The sequence below is a fragment of the Petromyzon marinus genome, unplaced genomic scaffold (assembly GCF_048934315.1).
Source record: "Petromyzon marinus isolate PM22_M1 ecotype Great Lakes invasive population unplaced genomic scaffold, UKy_Petmar_22M1.pri1.0 PM_G_Scaffold_14, whole genome shotgun sequence".
Classification (NCBI taxonomy): Eukaryota; Metazoa; Chordata; class Hyperoartia; order Petromyzontiformes; family Petromyzontidae; genus Petromyzon; species Petromyzon marinus.
The window spans coordinates 3,771,435-3,792,108 of NW_027422695.1; the positions used below are offsets into that span (position 1 = coordinate 3,771,435).

The 20,674-nt window shown below is 48.6% G+C and overlaps 1 protein-coding gene across 1 annotated transcript; it reads left to right on the forward strand.

The window, feature by feature from the left end:
* The first annotated feature begins 1,157 nt into the window (after positions 1-1,157).
* On the forward strand, positions 1,158-19,780 carry LOC142910221 (gap junction gamma-1 protein-like). The gene is made up of 4 exons (XM_076059922.1): positions 1,158-1,266; positions 13,017-13,348; positions 14,314-14,772; positions 19,124-19,780. The coding sequence occupies exons 2-4, from the start codon at positions 13,047-13,049 to the stop codon at positions 19,326-19,328; spliced, it is 966 nt and encodes a 321-aa protein (XP_075916037.1). The 5' UTR covers positions 1,158-1,266; positions 13,017-13,046; the 3' UTR covers positions 19,329-19,780.
* The last annotated feature ends 894 nt before the right edge of the window (positions 19,781-20,674 follow it).

A 20,674-nucleotide genomic window follows, 5' to 3' on the forward strand; every position in this document is an offset into this window, starting at 1 on the left:
CCCATTGGGATGCAAGTCAAACAACAACAAGAAAACTAAGATTAAGGCCATCAATTCTAGATTTAAAGCTTTCGTGACTGCAAGGATCCATACTCTTTGGTTCTATTCGGTAAAGTCACGTAGGTAAATTGTTGTTTTATTATTTACCTACGTGACTTTACCGAATAGAACCAAAGAGTATTAAGGCCATCAGTCTAACTCCGTACTACAATAAACAAAAACATGGTCAAACCAAAAAACTTTTAGAAATCACCAAAATAAAGCCATAAATGCAATGTAACAGTGATCATAGGAACTGTGACCGAATTTTTAACAATAAACTACATAAACAACCATGTAACACCAAACCCTAGAGCCACAGCTGGCTGCATGAGTTACTCCACAAACAACAGGAGCATCGGTCGGAGTATCAAATTTTTCAATGCACCTTTAAGATCAGCATGCTAAATCACAAAACAGATAATACTTTGCAGCGGTCATCCGGAGCGAAACATTTTATTTTATTTTAGGCCACTGAATAGCAGTGGCAAGCTAGGGGTGTACAACTCCTCTAGAGCAGTTTTGAGTGAATATCTCATAGGTAGCGATTCAAGTTGCAGTTTATTGGCAATAGCATTCCAGACCCTGGGGGCATCAATAGCAAAGGCCCTTCCTCCGGGTTTTTGTACGGGCAATAGGGAATGTGAAGCCGGTAGATGAGCAAAGACCCGAGGTCAACATTTGTTCAAATGTGTTCTTTGAAACAGAGAGGAGATCCAGCAGCAGGCAGTCTGCGGGTTGTTTGGTTCTCCAGCTCATGGTGCGAACCCCTCGCCCACAACAGGGGGGGAAGAGAGGGGAATGAGAAGGGAGGAACCGGAAGTGAGGGGGGGCGGGGTCTGAAGTGAGGGGCGAGGGGGGGGCGGAGGTGAGGGAGGTGACGGGGGAGAGGAGGGCCGGAAGCGAGGGGGGGAGGGTGGGAAGGGCGGAAGCGAGGGGGGAGGGGCATAAGTGAGGGGAGGGCCCGGGGGGAGGGTCCAAAGAGAGGACGAAAGAGGGGCCGGATGTGGAGGGGGGCCGGATGTGGGGGAGGGGCGGATGTGGAGGGGGGCCGGATGTGGGGGAGGGGCGGATGTGGAGGGGGTGAAGTGAGGGGGAAGGGCTGGAAGTGAGGGGGAGGGGCTGGAAGGTGGCGTCCTAGCCAGGTGCTGTCCCTGTCTCTCATCTCTCTGTGTCATCTCCCAGCTGCTCGGGACGTCTCCTGGGCTCCCGGGCGCTCCAACAGAGGTCTGACTCCACCACTCCACCACCCTCCTCCTCCTTCCCTCTCTCTCTGCGCTGTCTCCCACGCAGCCGCTGCCGTCTTTGTCTCCCCTTGCTGCTGTGGCCACGGCCCCGAGATCTGTGTCAGTGTGTGTCTGTGTGTGTGTGTCTGTGTTTGTGTGTGTGTCTGTGTCTGTCTGTGTGTCTGTGTGTGTGTGTCTGTGTGTGTGTCTGTGTGTGTGTCTGTGTTTGTGTCAGTGTGTGTGTCTGTGTGTCTGTGTGTGTGTCTGTGTGTGTCTGTCTGTGTGTGTCTGTGTGTGTGTGTCTGTGTGTGTATCTGTGTGTGTGTGTCTGTGTGTGTGTCTGTGTGTGTGTCTGTGTTTGTGTCAGTGTGTGTGTCTGTGTGTCTGTGTGTGTCTGTGTGTGTGTCTGTGTGTGTGTCTGTCTGTGTGTGTCTGTGTGTGTGTCTGTGTGTGTATCTGTGTGTGTGTGTGTCTGTGTGTGTGTCTGTGTGTGTGTCTGTGTTTGTGTCAGTGTGTGTGTCTGTGTGTCTGTGTGTGTCTGTGTGTGTCTGTGTGTGTCTGTGTGTGTGTGTCTGTGTGTGTGTCTGTGTGTGTCTGTCTGTGTGTGTCTGTGTGTGTGTGTCTGTGTGTGTATCTGTGTGTGTGTGTCTGTGTGTGTGTCTGTGTGTGTGTCTGTGTTTGTGTCAGTGTGTGTGTCTGTGTGTCTGTGTGTGTCTGTCTGTGTGTGTCTGTGTGTGTGTGTCTGTGTGTGTATCTGTGTGTGTGTGTCTGTGTGTGTGTCTGTGTGTGTGTCTGTGTTTGTGTCAGTGTGTGTGTCTGTGTGTCTGTGTGTGTGTCTGTGTGTGTCTGTGTGTGTGTGTCTGTGTGTGTGTCTGTGTTTGTGTCAGTGTGTGTGTCTGTGTGTCTGTGTGTGTCTGTGTGTGTGTCTGTGTGTGTCTGTCTGTGTGTGTCTGTGTGTGTGTGTCTGTGTGTGTATCTGTGTGTGTGTGTCTGTGTGTGTGTCTGTGTGTGTGTCTGTGTTTGTGTCAGTGTGTGTGTGTCTGTGTGTCTGTGTGTGTCTGTGTGTGTGTCTGTGTGTGTCTGTCTGTGTGTGTCTGTGTGTGTTTGTGTCAGTGTGTGTGTCTGTGTGTGTGTCTGTGTGTGTGTCTGTGTGTGTCTGTCTGTGTGTGTCTGTGTGTGTGTGTGTCTGTGTGTGTATCTGTGTGTGTGTGTCTGTGTGTGTCTGTGTGTGTGTCTGTGTTTGTGTCAGTGTGTGTGTCTGTGTGTCTGTGTGTGTCTATGTGTGTGTCTGTGTGTGTCTGTCTGTGTGTGTCTGTGTGTGTGTGTGTTTGTGTCAGTGTGTGTGTCTGTGTGTGTGTCTGTGTGTGTGTCTGTGTGTGTGTGTCTGTGTGTGTCTGTCTGTGTGTGTCTGTGTGTGTGTGTGTCTGTGTGTGTTTGTGTCAGTGTGTGTCTGTGTGTGTGTCTGTGTGTTTGTGTCTGTGTGTGTGTCTGTGTGTGTGTTTGTGTCAGTGTGTGTGTGTGTGTCTGTGTGTGTGTCTGTGTATGTCTGTGTGTGTGTGTCTGTGTGTTTGTGTCTGTGTGTGTGTTTGTGTCAGTGTGTGTGTCTGTCTGTGTCTGTGTGTGTGTGTCTGTGTGTGTGTCTGTGTGTGTCTGTGTGTGTGTGTCTGTGTGTGTGTCTGTGTGTGTGTCTGTGTGTGTGTCTGTGTGTGTGTGTCTGTGTGTGTGTCTGTGTGTGTGTCTGTGTGTGTGTCTGTGTGTGTGTGTCTGTGTGTGTCTGTCTGTGTGTGTCTGTGTGTGTGTGTGTCTGTGTGTGTTTGTGTCAGTGTGTGTCTGTGTGTGTGTCTGTGTGTTTGTGTCTGTGTGTGTGTCTGTGTGTGTGTTTGTGTCAGTGTGTGTGTGTGTCTGTGTGTGTGTCTGTGTATGTCTGTGTGTGTGTGTCTGTGTGTTTGTGTCTGTGTGTGTGTTTGTGTCAGTGTGTGTGTCTGTGTGTGTCTGTGTGTGTGTGTCTGTGTGTGTGTCTGTGTGTGTGTCTGTGTGTGTGTCTGTGTGTGTGTGTCTGTGTGTGTCTGTCTGTGTGTGTCTGTGTGTGTGTGTGTCTGTGTGTGTTTGTGTCAGTGTGTGTCTGTGTGTGTGTCTGTGTGTTTGTGTCTGTGTGTGTGTCTGTGTGTGTGTTTGTGTCAGTGTGTGTGTGTGTGTCTGTGTGTGTGTCTGTGTATGTCTGTGTGTGTGTCTGTGTGTTTGTGTCTGTGTGTGTGTTTGTGTCAGTGTGTGTGTCTGTCTGTGTCTGTGTGTGTGTGTCTGTGTGTGTGTCTGTGTGTGTCTGTGTGTGTGTGTCTGTGTGTGTGTGTGTCTGTCTCTGTGTGTGTCTGTGTGTGTATGTGTGTGTGTGTCTGTGTGTGTGTCTGTGTGTGTGTCTGTGTTTGTCAGTGTGTGTGTCTGTGTGTGTGTGTATGTGTGTCTGTGTGTGTGTCTGTGTGTGTGTGTGTATGTGTGTGTGTCTGTGTGTGTCTGTCTGTGTGTGTCTGTGTGTGTGTGTGTCTGTGTGTGTTTGTGTCAGTGTGTGTCTGTGTGTGTGTCTGTGTGTTTGTGTCTGTGTGTGTGTCTGTGTGTGTGTGTTTGTGTCAGTGTGTGTGTGTGTGTCTGTGTGTGTGTCTGTGTATGTCTGTGTGTGTGTGTCTGTGTGTTTGTGTCTGTGTGTGTGTTTGTGTCAGTGTGTGTGTCTGTCTGTGTCTGTGTGTGTGTGTCTGTGTGTGTGTCTGTGTGTGTCTGTGTGTGTGTGTCTGTGTGTGTGTCTGTGTGTGTGTCTGTGTGTGTGTCTGTGTGTGTGTGTCTGTGTGTGTGTCTGTGTGTGTGTCTGTGTGTGTGTCTGTGTGTGTGTGTCTGTGTGTGTCTGTCTGTGTGTGTCTGTGTGTGTGTGTGTCTGTGTGTGTTTGTGTCAGTGTGTGTCTGTGTGTGTGTCTGTGTGTTTGTGTCTGTGTGTGTGTCTGTGTGTGTGTTTGTGTCAGTGTGTGTGTGTGTGTCTGTGTGTGTGTCTGTGTATGTCTGTGTGTGTGTGTCTGTGTGTTTGTGTCTGTGTGTGTGTTTGTGTCAGTGTGTGTGTCTGTGTGTGTCTGTGTGTGTGTGTCTGTGTGTGTGTCTGTGTGTGTGTCTGTGTGTGTGTCTGTGTGTGTGTGTCTGTGTGTGTCTGTCTGTGTGTGTCTGTGTGTGTGTGTGTCTGTGTGTGTTTGTGTCAGTGTGTGTCTGTGTGTGTGTCTGTGTGTTTGTGTCTGTGTGTGTGTCTGTGTGTGTGTTTGTGTCAGTGTGTGTGTGTGTGTCTGTGTGTGTGTCTGTGTATGTCTGTGTGTGTGTGTCTGTGTGTTTGTGTCTGTGTGTGTGTTTGTGTCAGTGTGTGTGTCTGTCTGTGTCTGTGTGTGTGTGTCTGTGTGTGTGTCTGTGTGTGTCTGTGTGTGTGTGTCTGTGTGTGTGTGTGTCTGTCTCTGTGTGTGTCTGTGTGTGTATGTGTGTGTGTGTCTGTGTGTGTGTCTGTGTGTGTGTCTGTGTTTGTCAGTGTGTGTGTCTGTGTGTGTGTGTATGTGTGTCTGTGTGTGTGTCTGTGTGTGTGTGTGTGTGTATGTGTGTGTGTCTGTGTGTGTGCTGTGTGTGTGTCTGTGTGTGTGTCTGTGTGTCTGTGTGTGTGTCTGTGTGTGTGTGTGTCTGTGTGTGTGTGTCTGTCAAAACAACCCCCTACCTCCTCACGGGGCCGGACGGGCAACTCTGTCGTGGACAGTGCTGTGGGGGGAGATCCAATTTTGATTGGCTCCTCCCCTCATGGCATATGTGTCCACCACAGGGGCTAAACGGGGGCTCTGGACGGGTGCGAGGGGCTGGTAAGCCCTCCATCTTCAATTAATTACCACGAAACCACGAATTAAACTGAAATATGTAACTAATAAGCTTGTGCCGGAGGCCCCGGGGGGCCAGGCGTCTATGACGTCTCCTGGCCAAACCCCATTTGGCGGAGCCAGGAGATTGAATACCTACCCTCGGGGCTACTCCAGAAACAACGAAAAGCCACTACGGGTGGCCACGTGGAATGTTCGAACGCTCACTGCAGAGGAGAGGCTGCCACTCCTCTGTCGGGAGCTGGACCGGTACCGGCTGGATCTATGCGGCATTCAGGAGGTCCGGTGGTGGGTGTACACCCAGGACCCCATTCCAACATAAAGTGGCCTGGTCTCAGTTATCTGATGAAAGTTGCAAGCAAGAATTTCATCATCGCTTGCGGCTGGGATTGGCATCGTCCCCGACTCCTCCTGATGTCGAGGGTAAATGGGCGAGGTTTAGGACTGTGACTCATGCAGCTGCAATGGCTGCTTTGGGTACGCGGTCCAGACCTCCCCAGAGACCCTGGCTGACAGAGGAGGTGTTCAGGATGGTTCAGAAAAAGCGACAGGCCCACTGTCATCGGCTACAGAATCCCACGTCAGAGAATGAGGAGGCTTACCGCAGCCTTCGCTCGGAGGTTCGGAGAGCCGTGAGGCGCTGCAAGGATGGGTGGTGGTCGCGGGTTGCTGAGGAGATGGAGTCTGCCTCAGTGGCCCGTGATCACAAATCTCTATTTAACTCCATCAAAAAAGTAACCTGCAGCGCCACACCTATTACCATCATTAGGGGAAAAAACGGTGATCCAATCTCCGACCCCCAGGAACAGGTTCGCAGATTTGCTGAGCATTTCTGTGAGGTCCTGGGGGAGGGAAAATCCCTCAGCCAGGAAAACATCGTGGCACAAAGTGAGGATGACCCTGCTGAGGCTGCGGTGCCTCAAATATTGGAAGAAGTCACCCCCTGTGAGTGGCTGGCTGAGGTGCCATCTGCTGAGGAAGTATTGAAGGCGATCCAGAGTCTGAGACCAGGAAAAGCAGCGGGAAGAGATGATCTCCCAAGCGAAATGCTGAGGGAGGGTGGCGTTTGTGCACAGACTGCCCTATATGACATCATAACAACAGTCTGGACCACTGGACGGGTTCCGCAGGATTGGAAGGATGCCCTGGTGGTCCCCCTTTTTAAGAAGGGGGACCGCACTGACTGTAACAACTACAGGGGCATCTCACTCCTCAGTGTGCCGGGAAAGGTCCTGGCAAGGATTATTCAGCATCGCCTTGCCAGGCACGCTGAGGAGAGGCTTGCGGAGCCCCAATGCGGTTTCAGGAAAGGGCGGTCCTGCACAGATGCCATATTTTCTGTCCGTCTGCTACAGCAGAGGTGTAGGGAATTCCAACAAGACCTACATCTCTGCTTTATTGACCTGGTCAAGGCCTATGATACCATCAGTAGGCCTGGGCTCTGGGTCGTTCTTCGTGCTTTTGGAGTACCTGACCCTCTGCTCACGATCATTAAGGACCTTCATGATGGTGAGCGGGCCCGGGTAAAACTACGTGGCCGGGAGTCAGAGCCATTCCCTGTACACCTTGGGGTGCGACAGGGATGTCCTCTGGCTCCCACATTATTTAACATCTATTTTGACCACGTAGTTCGTGAAGCCTTCAATAGCTGTACCGGGGGAATCTCCATATGGTACAGATATAATGGGAGGCTGATCGATGCCCGGGTGCGGTCAAGGGATGGCTCCCTATTGCTCAACCACGTTATGTATGCTGATGATTTGGTAATAGCTGCTCAGTCAGAGGAGGAGTTGGAGACGCTGCAGCTGAGACTGGAGCGTGCCACTAAGAGGTGGGGCCTTACCATCAGCCCCACCAAAACTAAGCACCTGCCTGGGTATTTTGTACCATCGGACACTCCACCCCCACAACTCCCAATCGGTGATGGGGCAGTTGTGGAGAGAGTGGAGAGTTTCCCATACCTGGGCAGTGTGCTTATGACTGGCTCCAGTTTAACAGCAGAGGTCTCACTCCGAATCAGTCGAGCGGCAATTTCTTTTCATCGGTTGCGTAACGCTGTGTGGAAGCTACCTGGTCTGTCGCTCCGCACTAAGCTTCAGGTCTTCTCGGCCATGGTCATTCCCTCCCTTCTCTACGCTTGCGAAACGTGGACCCCCCTAATGGAACATCTTCGCCGGTTAGAAACATTTAGGCTGGCCTGCCTACGATCCATCCTGGGTTTAACCAGACTGGATTGTGTGAGGAGCTCACAAATCCTTGAAAGATCTGGGCAGGGTCCCATCGGTGAGCTCCTCCGGCAGGCAAGGCTGCGATGGCTGGGTCATGTAGCCCGCATGCCCAGCCACCGCATGCCGAAACAGCTTTTGTTTGGCCGGATTGAGGGGGCTAAGCGGGCGCGGCACGGGCTAGAGAAGAGATGGAGTGATGTGGTACGGGAGGACGTGGAGCTGAGTGGACTTGCCAATGACTGGTACCAGCGGTGTCAAGATCGGCCTCTGTGGAGGAGGCTCGTGAAGGATGCTACTGGGCAGTTGGAGGCAGTCGCCCTCCAACAACAACGGAGGGCGGAGGAGCGACGCTCACAACAACGAGCGGAGCGCCGGGTGGCTAAAGCACAGCAGGTTGGCACAGTAGGGGGCACAGGTGGTGCATCAGCCAGTCATCTCAGTCAGTCGACCCGTGGCACCTGGGTCTGCCCAGTGACCTCCTGCCAGTGGGCGTACGACACTTCACGTGGCCTCACGGTGCACATAGTCTGGCACAAGCGTCGTGGTGATGTCACCGCCACTTAGTGGCGAATGGCGGTTGTTGTTGTCTGTGTGTGTGTCTGTGTGTGTCTGTGTGTGTGTCTGTCTCTGTGTGTGTCTGTGTGTGTCTGTGTGTGTGTGTCTGTGTGTGTGTCTGTGTGTGTGTCTGTGTGTGTGTCTGTGTGTGTGTCTGTGTGTGTGTCCGGTGGACCGGTTCTGGCTCCTGCCACCATGAGGGGTGGACAGTCCTCTACTCGGGGCAGCAGACTGCCAAACAACAGGGTGTGGCTCTTCTTTTGAACAAAAGAATGAAGGGGGCGTGGGAGCGTGGCGGTGAGGTGTGGGAAGCTGTAAGCCCCAGGCTACTTTGGGCTCACCTTCCCATCAACCGGAGGCGAGGAATGGTGGTCGTGGTTACTTATGCCCCCACCGAAGATGAACATCCATGGAGGGATGCAGGCAAAGCCGATGAGTCAGATACCTTCTATGACCTCCTGTCACAGGTGCTGGCTAAATTGGCCCCTCGGAAAAGAGTCATCATGTTGGGTGACTTCAATGCCCGAGTTGGTCATGATGCTGGCACCTGGTCTGGAGTGATTGGAGGGCATGGGCCAGATCAGCTCAATAACAACAATAGGAGGCTGCTAGATTTTGTGCAGCCCATGGGCTTGTAATTACCAACACGCTGTTCTGGCATCGGCACATCCACACAACATCATGGATGCATGCCGGGTCCACGCAAGAACATCTGCTGGACTACATAGTGACGGACCAGCGGATGCGAGCCCATGTCCTTGACACCAGGACCTACCGTGGAGCTGATCTGCCCTCTGACCAGCGACTTGTCATCTGTAAGATGCGCCTGCCATTCTTCCACTCCGGTGGTGGGTGTACACCCAGGACCCCATTCCAACCTAAAGTTTCCTGGTCTCAGTTATCTGATGAAAGTTGCAAGCGAGAATTTCATCATCGCTTGCGGCTAGGATTGGCATCGTCCCCGACTCCTCCTGATGTCGAGGGTAAATGGGCGAGGTTTAGGACTGTGACTCATGCAGCTGCAATGGCTGCTTTGGGTACGCGGTCCAGACCTCCCCAGAGACCCTGGCTGACAGAGGAGGTGTTCAGGATGGTTGAGAAAAAGCGACAGGCCCACTGTCATCGGCTACAGAATCCCACGTCAGAGAATGAGGAGGCTTACCGCAGCCTTCGCTCGGAGGTTCGGAGGGCCGTGAGGCGCTGCAAGGATGGGTGGTGGTCGCGGGTTGCTGAGGAGATAGATGCTGCCTCAGTGGCCCGTGATCACAAATCTCTATTTAACTCCATCAAAAAGTAACCTGCAGCGCCACACCTATTACAATCATTAGGGGAAAAAACGGTGATCCAATCTCCGACCCCCAGGAACAGGTTTGCAGATTTGCTGAGCATTTCTGTGAGGTCCTGGGGGAGGGAAAATCCCTCAGCCAGGAAAACATTGTGGCACAAAGTGAGGATGACCCTGCTGAGGCTGCGGTGCCTCAAATATTGGAAGAAGTCACCCCCTGTGAGTGGCTGGCTGAGGTGCCATCTGTTGAGGAAGTATTGAAGGCGATCAGGAGTCTGAGACCAGGAAAGGCAGCGGGCAGAGATGATCTCCCAAGCGAAATGCTGAGGGAGGGTGGCGTTTGTGCACAGACTGCCCTATATGACATCATAACAACAGTCTGGACCACTGGACGGGTTCCGCAGGATTGGAAGGATGCCCTGGTGGTCCCCCTTTTTATGAAGGGGGACCGCACAGACTGTAACAACTACAGGGGCATCTCACTCCTCAGTGTGCCGGGAAAGGTCCTGGCAAGGATTATTCAGCATCGCCTTGCCAGGCACGCTGAGGAGAGGCTTGCGGAGCCCCAATGCGTTTTCAGGAAAGGGCGGTCCTGCACAGATGCCATATTTTCTGTCCGTCTGCTACAGCAGAGGTGTAGGGAATTCCCACAAGACCTACATCTCTGCTTTATTGACCTGGTCAAGGCATATGATACCATCAATAGGCCAGGGCTCTGGGTTGTTCTTCGTGCTTTTGGAGTACCTGACCCTCTGCTCACGATCATTAAGGACCTTCATGATGGTGAGCGGGCCCAGGTAAAACTATGTGGTCGGGAGTCAGAGCCATTCCCTGTACACCTTGGGGTGCGACAGGGATGTCCTCTGGCTCCCACATTATTTAACATCTATTTTGACCACGTAGTTCGTGAAGCCTTCAATAGCTGTACCGGGGGAATCTCCATATGGTACAGATATAATGGGAGGCTGATCGATGCCCGGGTGCGGTCAACGGATGGCTCCCTATTGCTCAACCACATTATGTATGCTGATGATTTGGTAATAGCTGCTCATTCAGAGGAGGAGTTGTCGAAGCTGCTGCTGAGACTGGAGCGTGCCACTAAGAGGTGGGGCCTTACCATCAGCCCCACCAAAACTAAGCACCTGCCTGGGTATTTTGTACCGTCGGACACTACACCCCCACAACTCCCAATCGGTGATGGGGCAGTTGTGGAGCGAGTGGAGAGTTTCCCATGCCTGGGCAGTGTGCTTATGACCAGCTCCAGTTTAACAGCAGAGGTCTCACTCCGAATCAGTCGAGCGGCAATATCTTTTCATCGGTTGCGTAACGCTGTGTGGAAGCTACCTGGTCTGTGGCTCCGCACTAAGCTTCAGGTCTTCTCGACCACAGTCATTCCCTCACTTCTCTACGCTTGCGAAACGTGGACCCCCCTAATGGAACATCTTCACCGGTTAGAAACATTTAGGCTGGCCTGCCTACGATCCATCCTGGGTTTAACCAGACTGGATTGTGTGAGGAGCTCACAAATCCTTGAAAGATCTGGGCAAGGTCCCATCGGTGAGCTCCTCCGGCAGGCACGGCTGCATTGGCTGGGTCATGTAGCCCGCATGCCCAGCCACCGCATGCCGAAACAGCTTTTGTTCGGCCGGATCGAGGGGGCTAAACGGGCGCGGCATGGGCTAGAGAAGAGATGGAGTGATGTGGTACAGGAGGACGTGGAGCTGAGTGGACTTGCCGATGACTGGTACCAGCGGTGTCAAGATCGGCCTCTGTGGAGGAGGCTCGTGAAGGACGCTACTGGGCAGTTGGAGGCAGTCGCCCTCCAACAACAACGGAGGGCGGAGGAGCGACGCTCACAACAACGAGCGGAGCGCCGGGTGGCTAAAGCACAGCAGGTTGGCACAGTAGGGGGCACAGGTGGTGCATCAGCCAGTCATCTCAGTCAGTCGACCCGTGGCACCTGGGTCTGCCCCGTGACCTCCTGCTAGCGGGCGTTCGACACTTCACGTGGCCTCAGGGTGCACATAGCCTGGTACAAGCGTCGTGGTGACATCACCGCCACTTAGTGGCGAATGGCGGTTGTTGTTGTGTGCAAGCGGATGCCTAAACAGCTAGAGAAGAGATGGAGTACACAGCAGGCGTCAGGTTCGGGATCGAATCCACGACCTCCTGTATACCAGGCGAGGGAGTCAACATTTTATTGATTGGCTGTGTCGGGTGGAGGAGGGCCCGAACGCACACACACGCGCGCGTCCACAAGAGATCTTGATCCCAAAAAAAACAAATTACGAATCGTCTTCTCGGGCGGCATCTTTGCTCCCTTATACACCGCAATCGATTAGGGCGGCATCTTTGCTCCCTTATACACCGCAATTGATGATGCTATCCAGGAGGGCACGGGACGGATGCGCGTTTGTTTTTTCTCGAGTGCCACCGACAACTCGTCTCTCGGCAGCGCGCGAGGAACCAACGCAACTGCCGTGGCCTTCTTAGGAAATGCGTCCTCATGGACATGACCTCCGAACAAGTGACCGATTGACATTTTACAACGAAAATAGATGAACGCTGTTCGAACAGAGGGCAGTAGTGATAATAACGATGTGATTCAGTTCACCCGGGGGGGAATTCCTCGCCGAGTCTCAAGGCTCTTATTCAAGAAGGGGTTTGTGAGATTTTTGCACACAGAGTTGTAATAAGTTTTTTTCTTTTCTGGAAGATTTGCTGTTTTATCACAGGATGTTTCCGTTACGCGTCGTCGCTTTAAGATGTTTCTCTGTTCATATTTTGTTTGTTGCGGTTGCACCCGAACTCAAGAGCCGCATGACTCACAGGGCTATACACCTAATAAATGAAACTTGAAACTTGATTGGACTTGCCGATGGCCGCTACCAGCGCTGTAGATGTAGATGCCACTGGTTCTTCACGTTCTGCAGATGCAGATGCCATTGGTTCTTCACGTTCTGTAGACGTAGATGCCACTGGTTCTTCACGTTCTGTAGATGTAGATGCCACTGGTTCTTCACGTTCTGTCGATGTAGATGCCACAGGTTCTTCACTTTCTGTAGATGTAGATGCCACTGGTTCTTCACGTTCTGGAGATGTAGATGCCATTGGTTCTTCACGTTCTGTAGACGTAGATGCCACTCGTTCTTCACGTTCTGTAGATGTAGATGCCACTGGTTCTTCACGTTCTCTCGATGTAGATGCCACTGGTTCTTCACTTTCTGTAGATGTAGATGCCACTGGTTCTTCACGTTCTGCAGATGTAGATGCCATTGGTTCTTCACGTTCTGTCGATGTAGATGCCACTGGTTCTTCACGTTCTGCAGATGTAGATGCCACTGGTTCTTCATGTTCTGTCGATGTAGATGCCACTGGTTCTTCACGTTCTGCAGATGTAGATGCCACTGGTTCTTCACGTTCTGTAGATGTAGATGCCACTGGTTCTTCACGTTCTGCAGATGTAGATGCCACTGGTTCTTCACGTTCTACAGATGTAGATGCCACTGGTTCTTCACATTCTGCAGATGTAGATGCCACTGGTTCTTCACGTTTTGCAGATGTAGATGCCACCGGTTGTTCATGTTCTGCAGATGTAGATGCCACTGGTTCTTCACATTCTGCCAATGTAGATGCCACCACTGCCATTTATTGTGCGTGGAGGTTGAACTTACGACTCTCATTCCAAACGGGCAACTGGACAAACGGGATAGGTTTTTTTTATTATCTCTAAAAGTCCTGAAGTTGAATGTTTGTAAGTAGAGTAGTGCCTGTACAAACACGGGTGAACGTTTCCCCGCAGCGGCGTCGCTGAATTAGACCGGCGGCCACGATGAGCTGGGGCTACCTCACGCATCTGCTGGAGGAGGTTCATCGGCACTCCACCTTCCTGAGCAAGCTGTGGATCACCACCTTCGTCATCTTTCGCGTCGTTCTCACGACGGTCGCCGGCGAGTCCATCTACTACGACGAGCAGGGCCGCTTCTCGTGCAACACGGCGCAGCCCGGTTGCGAGAACGTCTGCTACGACAGCTTCGCCCCGCTCTCCCACGTCCGCTTCTGGGTGTTCCAGATCATCGCGGTCGCCACGCCCACCATCCTGTACCTCGGCTTCGCAGTGCATCGCATCACCAGGTACCGAGGTTCTCGGAGGGAGTTTTCACAGTGGGGGGGGGGGGGGGGGGGCTACGGTGGAAATTTGAATGGCTGCCCGGAGTTGGAAATGTTTTAATTTGTTTTTTAATTAGGTTGCGCCGTCGTTTTGGTCACGAGTTTGAACGGTGAAAGTGCCGGCAAGGTTTCCCCTTGACTTAGGAACGGAGTTCCGTTCCCGAGCCCCCCCGTCGGTACGTCCGAACGGCTAGTTCAGTTCGGGAGGGCGAATGTGCGCTGTGTTTAAACACACACACGGTCAGCGTCGTAAAATATTCTGCGATTCAACAGCAAAAAGGAAGCATTGTTAAACTCTTCAACAATAAGAAATATAATACATTTGCATGCGATATTATAATTGCACATGTATAAAAGGCAAAGTTGTGAGTATGTGTCTGTTCAAAATGTTTAGCGTACTTCCCGACATGCAACAAACTTGAAATTTGCCATGTGGGTACTTTCCATACTGTACACCATGCAAACATAAAAATACACTTATTTTTTGGGGGGGGGGGGGGGTGGGGAAATGACGATGAAGTGTGGCGAGAATCGATATCTGGTGAGCTTTGTGGTATCAATTAAACGGGAATAGGCCGATTCTAAAGAAATCTACAACCTTCGATTCCTTTGCGCGATCTAAAGAGTCGAATCTTGGCGCGCGAGCGTACGTTTTTTTACGCCGCGTGTTGGGTTTCATTTTAGTTTTTACGAATGAGGCAATGATCAAAGTTTTTTTTTCCACTTGTATATGTTATGTTTTTAAGTTTTGAGAAGTGTTTCAATATATGTTTTCCCCCGGGCAACGCCGGGTGCTTCCCGCTTAGTAGTAAATAAAGCGTCAAATTTTAAAGGAAGGTAAATATTTTCACTTACCTCGAGTCCCGACGGTGGCTCGCTCGTAGCGAGGGGTGAAACTTCGACGCCGCCGCCGCTCTCTGTCGTGGTAGGATCGAGTACAAGCGAGACGAACAAACCAAGCGAGCCAAGCGAACCGGCGGCCCCGACCGCGTGATTGAATGCACGGAGAAAGAGGAGGAGGTGGAGGAGGAGGGTGAAGAAGACGGCGAGGGGAAGCAGCACAACGAGCGGTGGAGGATCAAGACGGACGGCCTGATGGTGGCCTACACCCTCCAGCTGCTGGCCCGCACGCTGGCCGAGGTTGGCTTCCTGGTGGGGCAGTACCTGATGTACGGCGTGGAGGTGGCCCCGCGCTTCAAGTGCGTCCGTGACCCCTGCCCGAATAGCGTCGACTGCTTTGTGTCGCGCCCCACAGAGAAGACCGTCTTCCTTCTGGTCATGTACGCAGTCGCCGGTCTCAGCCTCCTGCTCGAACTGTCCGAAATTGCCTACCTGGGGCTGGGCACCATCCACGACTCGCTGAGCGGGAGGCACCGGCCACGGAGCAGGTGGGGGGCCTCGCCGGCGCGGTTGGCATTGCGTCACGTAAACTAAACGTGCCGGGTCGCTACCGGCTCGACACTCGCCAGCTGTGTGTCAGAGAGCGACCCCCAACTACGCCGACAATTCGAGTTTCCGTGATGTTTCGCCGATGATGACAACAGCAAAAAAACATCATGGGGCCTCCCTTGCCAGTAACAAAATATAAGAATTGGTTTTACCCTTTCTAGTAATAAAACAGCTGTGTGAACATGATAACACCAAACGTAAACCTCTTGCAAGGAATCATCTCACTGCATTGGCCACGCACACGGTACTTGTAATGAACATGCAAACAGAAAAAAAACATGCTCTGGTAGTCTACGAGATGATGATGATGCATTGTCTTTGAAACTGATTGTTCGACACCAGAGACAGCTTTCTTTAGAGCCTCGTGTGTCTCACCCCGAGCTGTCAATGTCTTCGTAGTGGCATTGTCCTCTCATCTAACACTGTTTGAGACTAGGCTCTAAACAAAGCTGTCTCTTATTCTTGGTTCTTTCGGTAAAGTCACGTGGAAGGGAAATAATAACGGTTCCGTCAGCTTCCCAACCGCTATATATAGATGTTGTGTATAGTTTATAGTGTAGTGTATAATGTAGTGTATGTGTTGATATCTATGTATATAGATGTTGTGTATAGTTTATAGTGTAGTGTATAATGTAGTGTATGTGTTGATAGCTATGTATATAGATGTTGTGTGTAGTGTATAGTGTATAATGTAGTGTATGTTTTGATAGCTATGTATATAGATGTTGTGTGTATTGTATAGTGTAGTGTATAATGTAGTGTATGTGTTGATAGCTATGTATATAGATGTTGTGTATAGTTTATAGTGTAGTGTATAATGTAGTGTATGTGTTGATAGCTATGTATATAGATGGTGTGTATAGTTTATAGTGTAGTGTATAATGTAGTGTATGTGTTGATAGCTATATATATGCTGTGTGTAGTGTATAGTGTATGTGTTGATAGCTATGTATATAGATGTTGTGTGTGTAGTGTATACTGTATAGTGTAGTGTATGTGTTGATAGCTATGTATATAGCTGTTGTGGGTAGTTTATAGTGTAGTGTACAATGTAGTGTATGTGTTTATAGCTATGTATATAGATGTTGTGTTTGTAGTGTATAGTGTAGTGTATGTGTTGATAGCTATGTATATAGATGTTGTGTTTGTAATGTATAGTGTAGTGTATGTGTTGATAGCGATGTATATAGATGTGTGTAGTTTATAGTGTAGTGTATGTGTTGATAGCTATGTATATAGATGTTTGTAGTTTATAGTGTAGTGTATAGTGTAGTGTATGTGTTGATAGCTATGTATAGATGTTGTGTGTAGTGTATAGTGTAGTGTATGTGTTGATAGCTATGTATATAGATGTTGTGTATAGTTTATAGTGTAGTGTATAATGTAGTGTATGTGTTGATAGCTATATATATATAGATGTTGTGTGTAGTGTATAGTGTAGTGTATGTGTTGATAGCTATGTATATAGATGTGTGTGTAGTGTAGTGTATGTGTTGATAGCTATGTATATAGCTGTTGTGTGTGTAGTGTATACTGTATAGTGTAGTGTATGTGTTGATAGCTATGTATATAGATGTTGTGTGTAGTTTATAGTGTAGTGTACAATGTAGTGTATGTGTTGATAGCTATGGATATAGATGTTGTGTTTGTAATGTATAGTGTAGTGTATGTGTTGATAGCGATGTATATAGATGTGTGTAGTTTATAGTGTAGTGTATGTGTTGATAGCTATGTATATAGATGTTTGTAGTTTATAGTGTAGTGTATGTGTTGATAGCTATGTATAGATGTTGTGTGTAGTGTATAGTGTAGTGTATGTGTTGATAGCTATGTATATAGATGTTGTGTATAGTTTATAGTGTAGTGTATAATGTAGTGTATGTGTTGATAGCTATATATATAGATGTTGTGTGTAGTGTAGTGTATGTGTTGATAGCTATGTATATAGATGTGTGTGTAGTGTAGTGTATGTATTGATAGCTATGTATATAGCTGTTGTGTGTGTAGTGTATACTGTATAGTGTAGTGTATGTGTTGATAGCTATGTATATAGATGTGTGTAGTTTATAGTGTAGTGTACAATGTAGTCTATGTGTTGATAGCTATGGATATAGATGTTGTGTTTGTAGTGTATAGTGTAGTGTACGTGTTGATAGCTATATATATATGTTGTGTATATTTTATAGTGTAGTATATGTGTTGATAGCAATGTATATCGATGTTGTGTGTGTAGTGTATAGTGTAGTGTATGTGTTGATAGCTATGTATATAGATTTTGATTTAAAGCTTTCGTGACTGCAGTAATTCATATTCTTAGCTCTTTCGGTAAAGTCACGTTGAAGGGAAACAATAAAATAATAAAATATATATAAAACAATAAAAATTCTCACGACGTTTCGACCATAACACAAACGGTCGTCATCAGGTGTGTCGGTTTGCATTATTTTTTTTATTTTTTTACAGTGTCTTTATTTATTTTAAGAAAAACGTCAGCGCCACGCGCAGCGATTTGGCAGTTTATTTAGAAGGACGAGTCCATCTATGTTCTGAAAAGAGGAGGGGGGAGACGAAAAATTAATGTATGCTGTCTGAAAGCCACTGTAAGCGTGAACAATCAATTAAGACCTGAAATGGTTAATCAAATCTTTCCAATGATTGCTAAGCCAGAATCCATCTTCTCGGTTGGAATTGTCTCTGTGCTTGTATATGTGGATAGCCTCATGAACGAATCTCTCATGGTAGCCAGATGGCTTACAAAGAACCTCTGTCTTGGAAAAGTCAATGTCATGTGAGCCTACTGAATTATAACAATGATCTGCCACGGCCGAGGTGTTGGTCGTACGGTGTTTAAGGTCTGCTTTGTGTTCACGGATGCGGTCCGAGACGTGGCGTTTGGTTTCTCCAATGTAACTACTACCACAGAGGCAACTTAGTTTGTAGACACCAGGGTACTGTATGTCCGGAATCACTTCTTTTACAGACGGAACCAGATCACGGATTTTATGTAATGTGTTGAAACGGACCTGGATCTTGTGTTTATTCAAGATTTTAGAGATCTTTTTTGTGATCGCCGCAATGTAGGGTAAAGTGATGGTTTTGAAAGGCTCCTCAAGAGGGTCCTTCATGGTTTGAGTGATAGCTTTGCGGATTGTATAGTCGGAGTAACCATTAGCCTTAAGAACTTGGTGTACGTGCTTGAGTTCACTGACTATGTGTTCCTGGTCGGATATGCATTGGGCTCTATGGTACAGAGTCTTGATGAGAGAATTCTTCTGTGATGGATGGTGGTGGGAATCTGGTTTTATTGTTTTATATATATTTTATTATTTTATTGTTTCCCTTCAACGTGACTTTACCGAAAGAGCTAAGAATATGTATATAGATGTTGTGTGCACTATACACTGCACTATACACTGCACTATACACTACACTATACACTGCACTATACACTGCACTATACACTACACTATACACTACAATACACTGCACTATACACTGCACTATACACTGCACTATCCACTGCACTATGCACTGCACTATACACTACACTATACACTGCACTATACACTACACTATACACTGCACTATTCACTACACTATACACTATACACTGCACTATACACTGCGCTATACACTACACTATACACTACACTATACACTACACTACACACTACAGTACACTATAAACTACACTATACACTACTATCCACTGCACTATACACTACACTATGCACTGCACTATACACTACACTATACACTACACTATACACTACACTACACACTACAGTACACTATACACTACACTATACACTACTATCCACTGCACTATACACTACATTATGCACTGCACTATACACTACACTATACACTACACTATACACTGCACTATACACTACACTATACACTATACACTGCACTATACACTACTATACACTACGCTATACACTACACTATACACTGCACTATACACTACATTATGCACTGCACTATACACTACACTATACACTACACTATACACTGCACTATACACTACACTATACACTATACACTGCACTATACACTACTATACACTTCGCTATACACTACACTATACACTACACTATACACTACTATACACTACACTATACACTGCACTTTATACTACTATACATTACACTATACACTGCACTTTATACTACACTATACACTGCACTATACATGCGATATAACCAAAAAACCCTCTATCATGGAGAGTGTATATATATTTTTTGTTAATGAAAATACTCTTATTGAAATTCGACTCGTTTCTAGGGTGGCAGATGCTGTCGAGCCGGAGTCCACGGCGGGTCTCAGAGCGACGTCACCATCGGAATTGTGGCAGCTCCGTGACGAGTTGAAGGAGCTTCAGACGGAGCTGGGGGCGACGCCGTGGGCCCACCAGGAGCCCCCCGAGCAGGCCGCTGGCGGCGCCTCCCACGGCGTGGACGCGCCCCACGACCTGCACGTCTTGATTTAGCGGGATAGTTTTACTCTCGGGCGTAGGTTATCGCTCAAATCGCTTTTGCCATCCCACGTTCCATTTACTCGGCCCCCCAATGCCCCGCTGCCGTTTTGATCGTCTCGACTTTGGAGGTTTTCTTGACATTCTTCAGTCAAGATTCAATCGGAGGCGACCGTTTGCGCTTTTAAGATTCGAGCGGCAGAGCGCGGGCACCCCGCTAACGCGCTCGCGACAGCACGGGGGGCACGCCAGCACCCAGCCTCGTGGCTCGGGTGATACGGCGCTAGGTTTGTAACCCAGAGCATTTAGAGTTCAAATCTCCTTAGAACGCGTTTTGTGTGACATCGTGGCTTTCGCATTCGGCCAACGTATAAACGCACGAGTTGGGGGGAATGTTTGCGTGAGGGTTTGTAATCAATATGGAGGTGTGTTTTGATTAAAGAAACCCAAATATTTTTGTTACTTTAGCTTACTTCTTAATTTGCGTGAGTTTCTGTTGTCATTTTTTATTAAACTTCCTCACTCATCAGTGGACAAGAGGGCCCGAGTTTAGCGGGCACGTCGTTATTATACCGCAACAGCCTGCTCCGATTTATATTGACAAAACAAAAGGCGTTTAAGGTGTTGGCTATGCCAACAGTGGATAACCTGGAGTTCTGCATTAATTTTGTGCAGTGTTTGAAAGCTATTATTAATCATTAGACCTCCTTTGCCAGTACCAAAATGTAATGATAGAGTTTTTCCCCTTTTTTCTGGCAACAAAACTGAAACCTTTTTACGAGGATTCATGTCTGCATTAACCGCAATACCTGCAGTCAAAATGCAAACAAAAAACCTACTATGATAATATATGCATTGTCCTTGAAACTGATTGGTCCACACCAAGGGACGGCTTTCTTTTGAGCCTCGACCCAATTGGTGCTCGACCAGATGATGCCAAAAGGCGTACAGCTCAAAGACAATGCACTCATTATTTTGATAGTGCATTGTCTTTAGCAATCAGGTTAACTTTACATTTGGTTGACATTGTCGCGGCAGAAAAAAAAAACAGTCATGTTATCTACAAGGTCCCAATCAGATGTGGACATTTTATCTGTTAATGCTAAGTGTGATTGTAAGAGACATTTGTCTAAATTATCAAGTTCAAAACGGAGCAGTCTTATCCTCTCTGATATTAGCGATAGGCTAGCTTACGAGAAGTGACAGCGGCAGATGCGAGTCTAAATGTGATCGGTATTACCTTAGTTGATACATTCGTAATGAACTGCACAAGAGGTCAGAGATGAGCACGATGGTCAGAGCTACTTTAACTACAGCAGCTGCTGGACCTTACGATGTGCTCTGATGAGGATTCGTGTGAA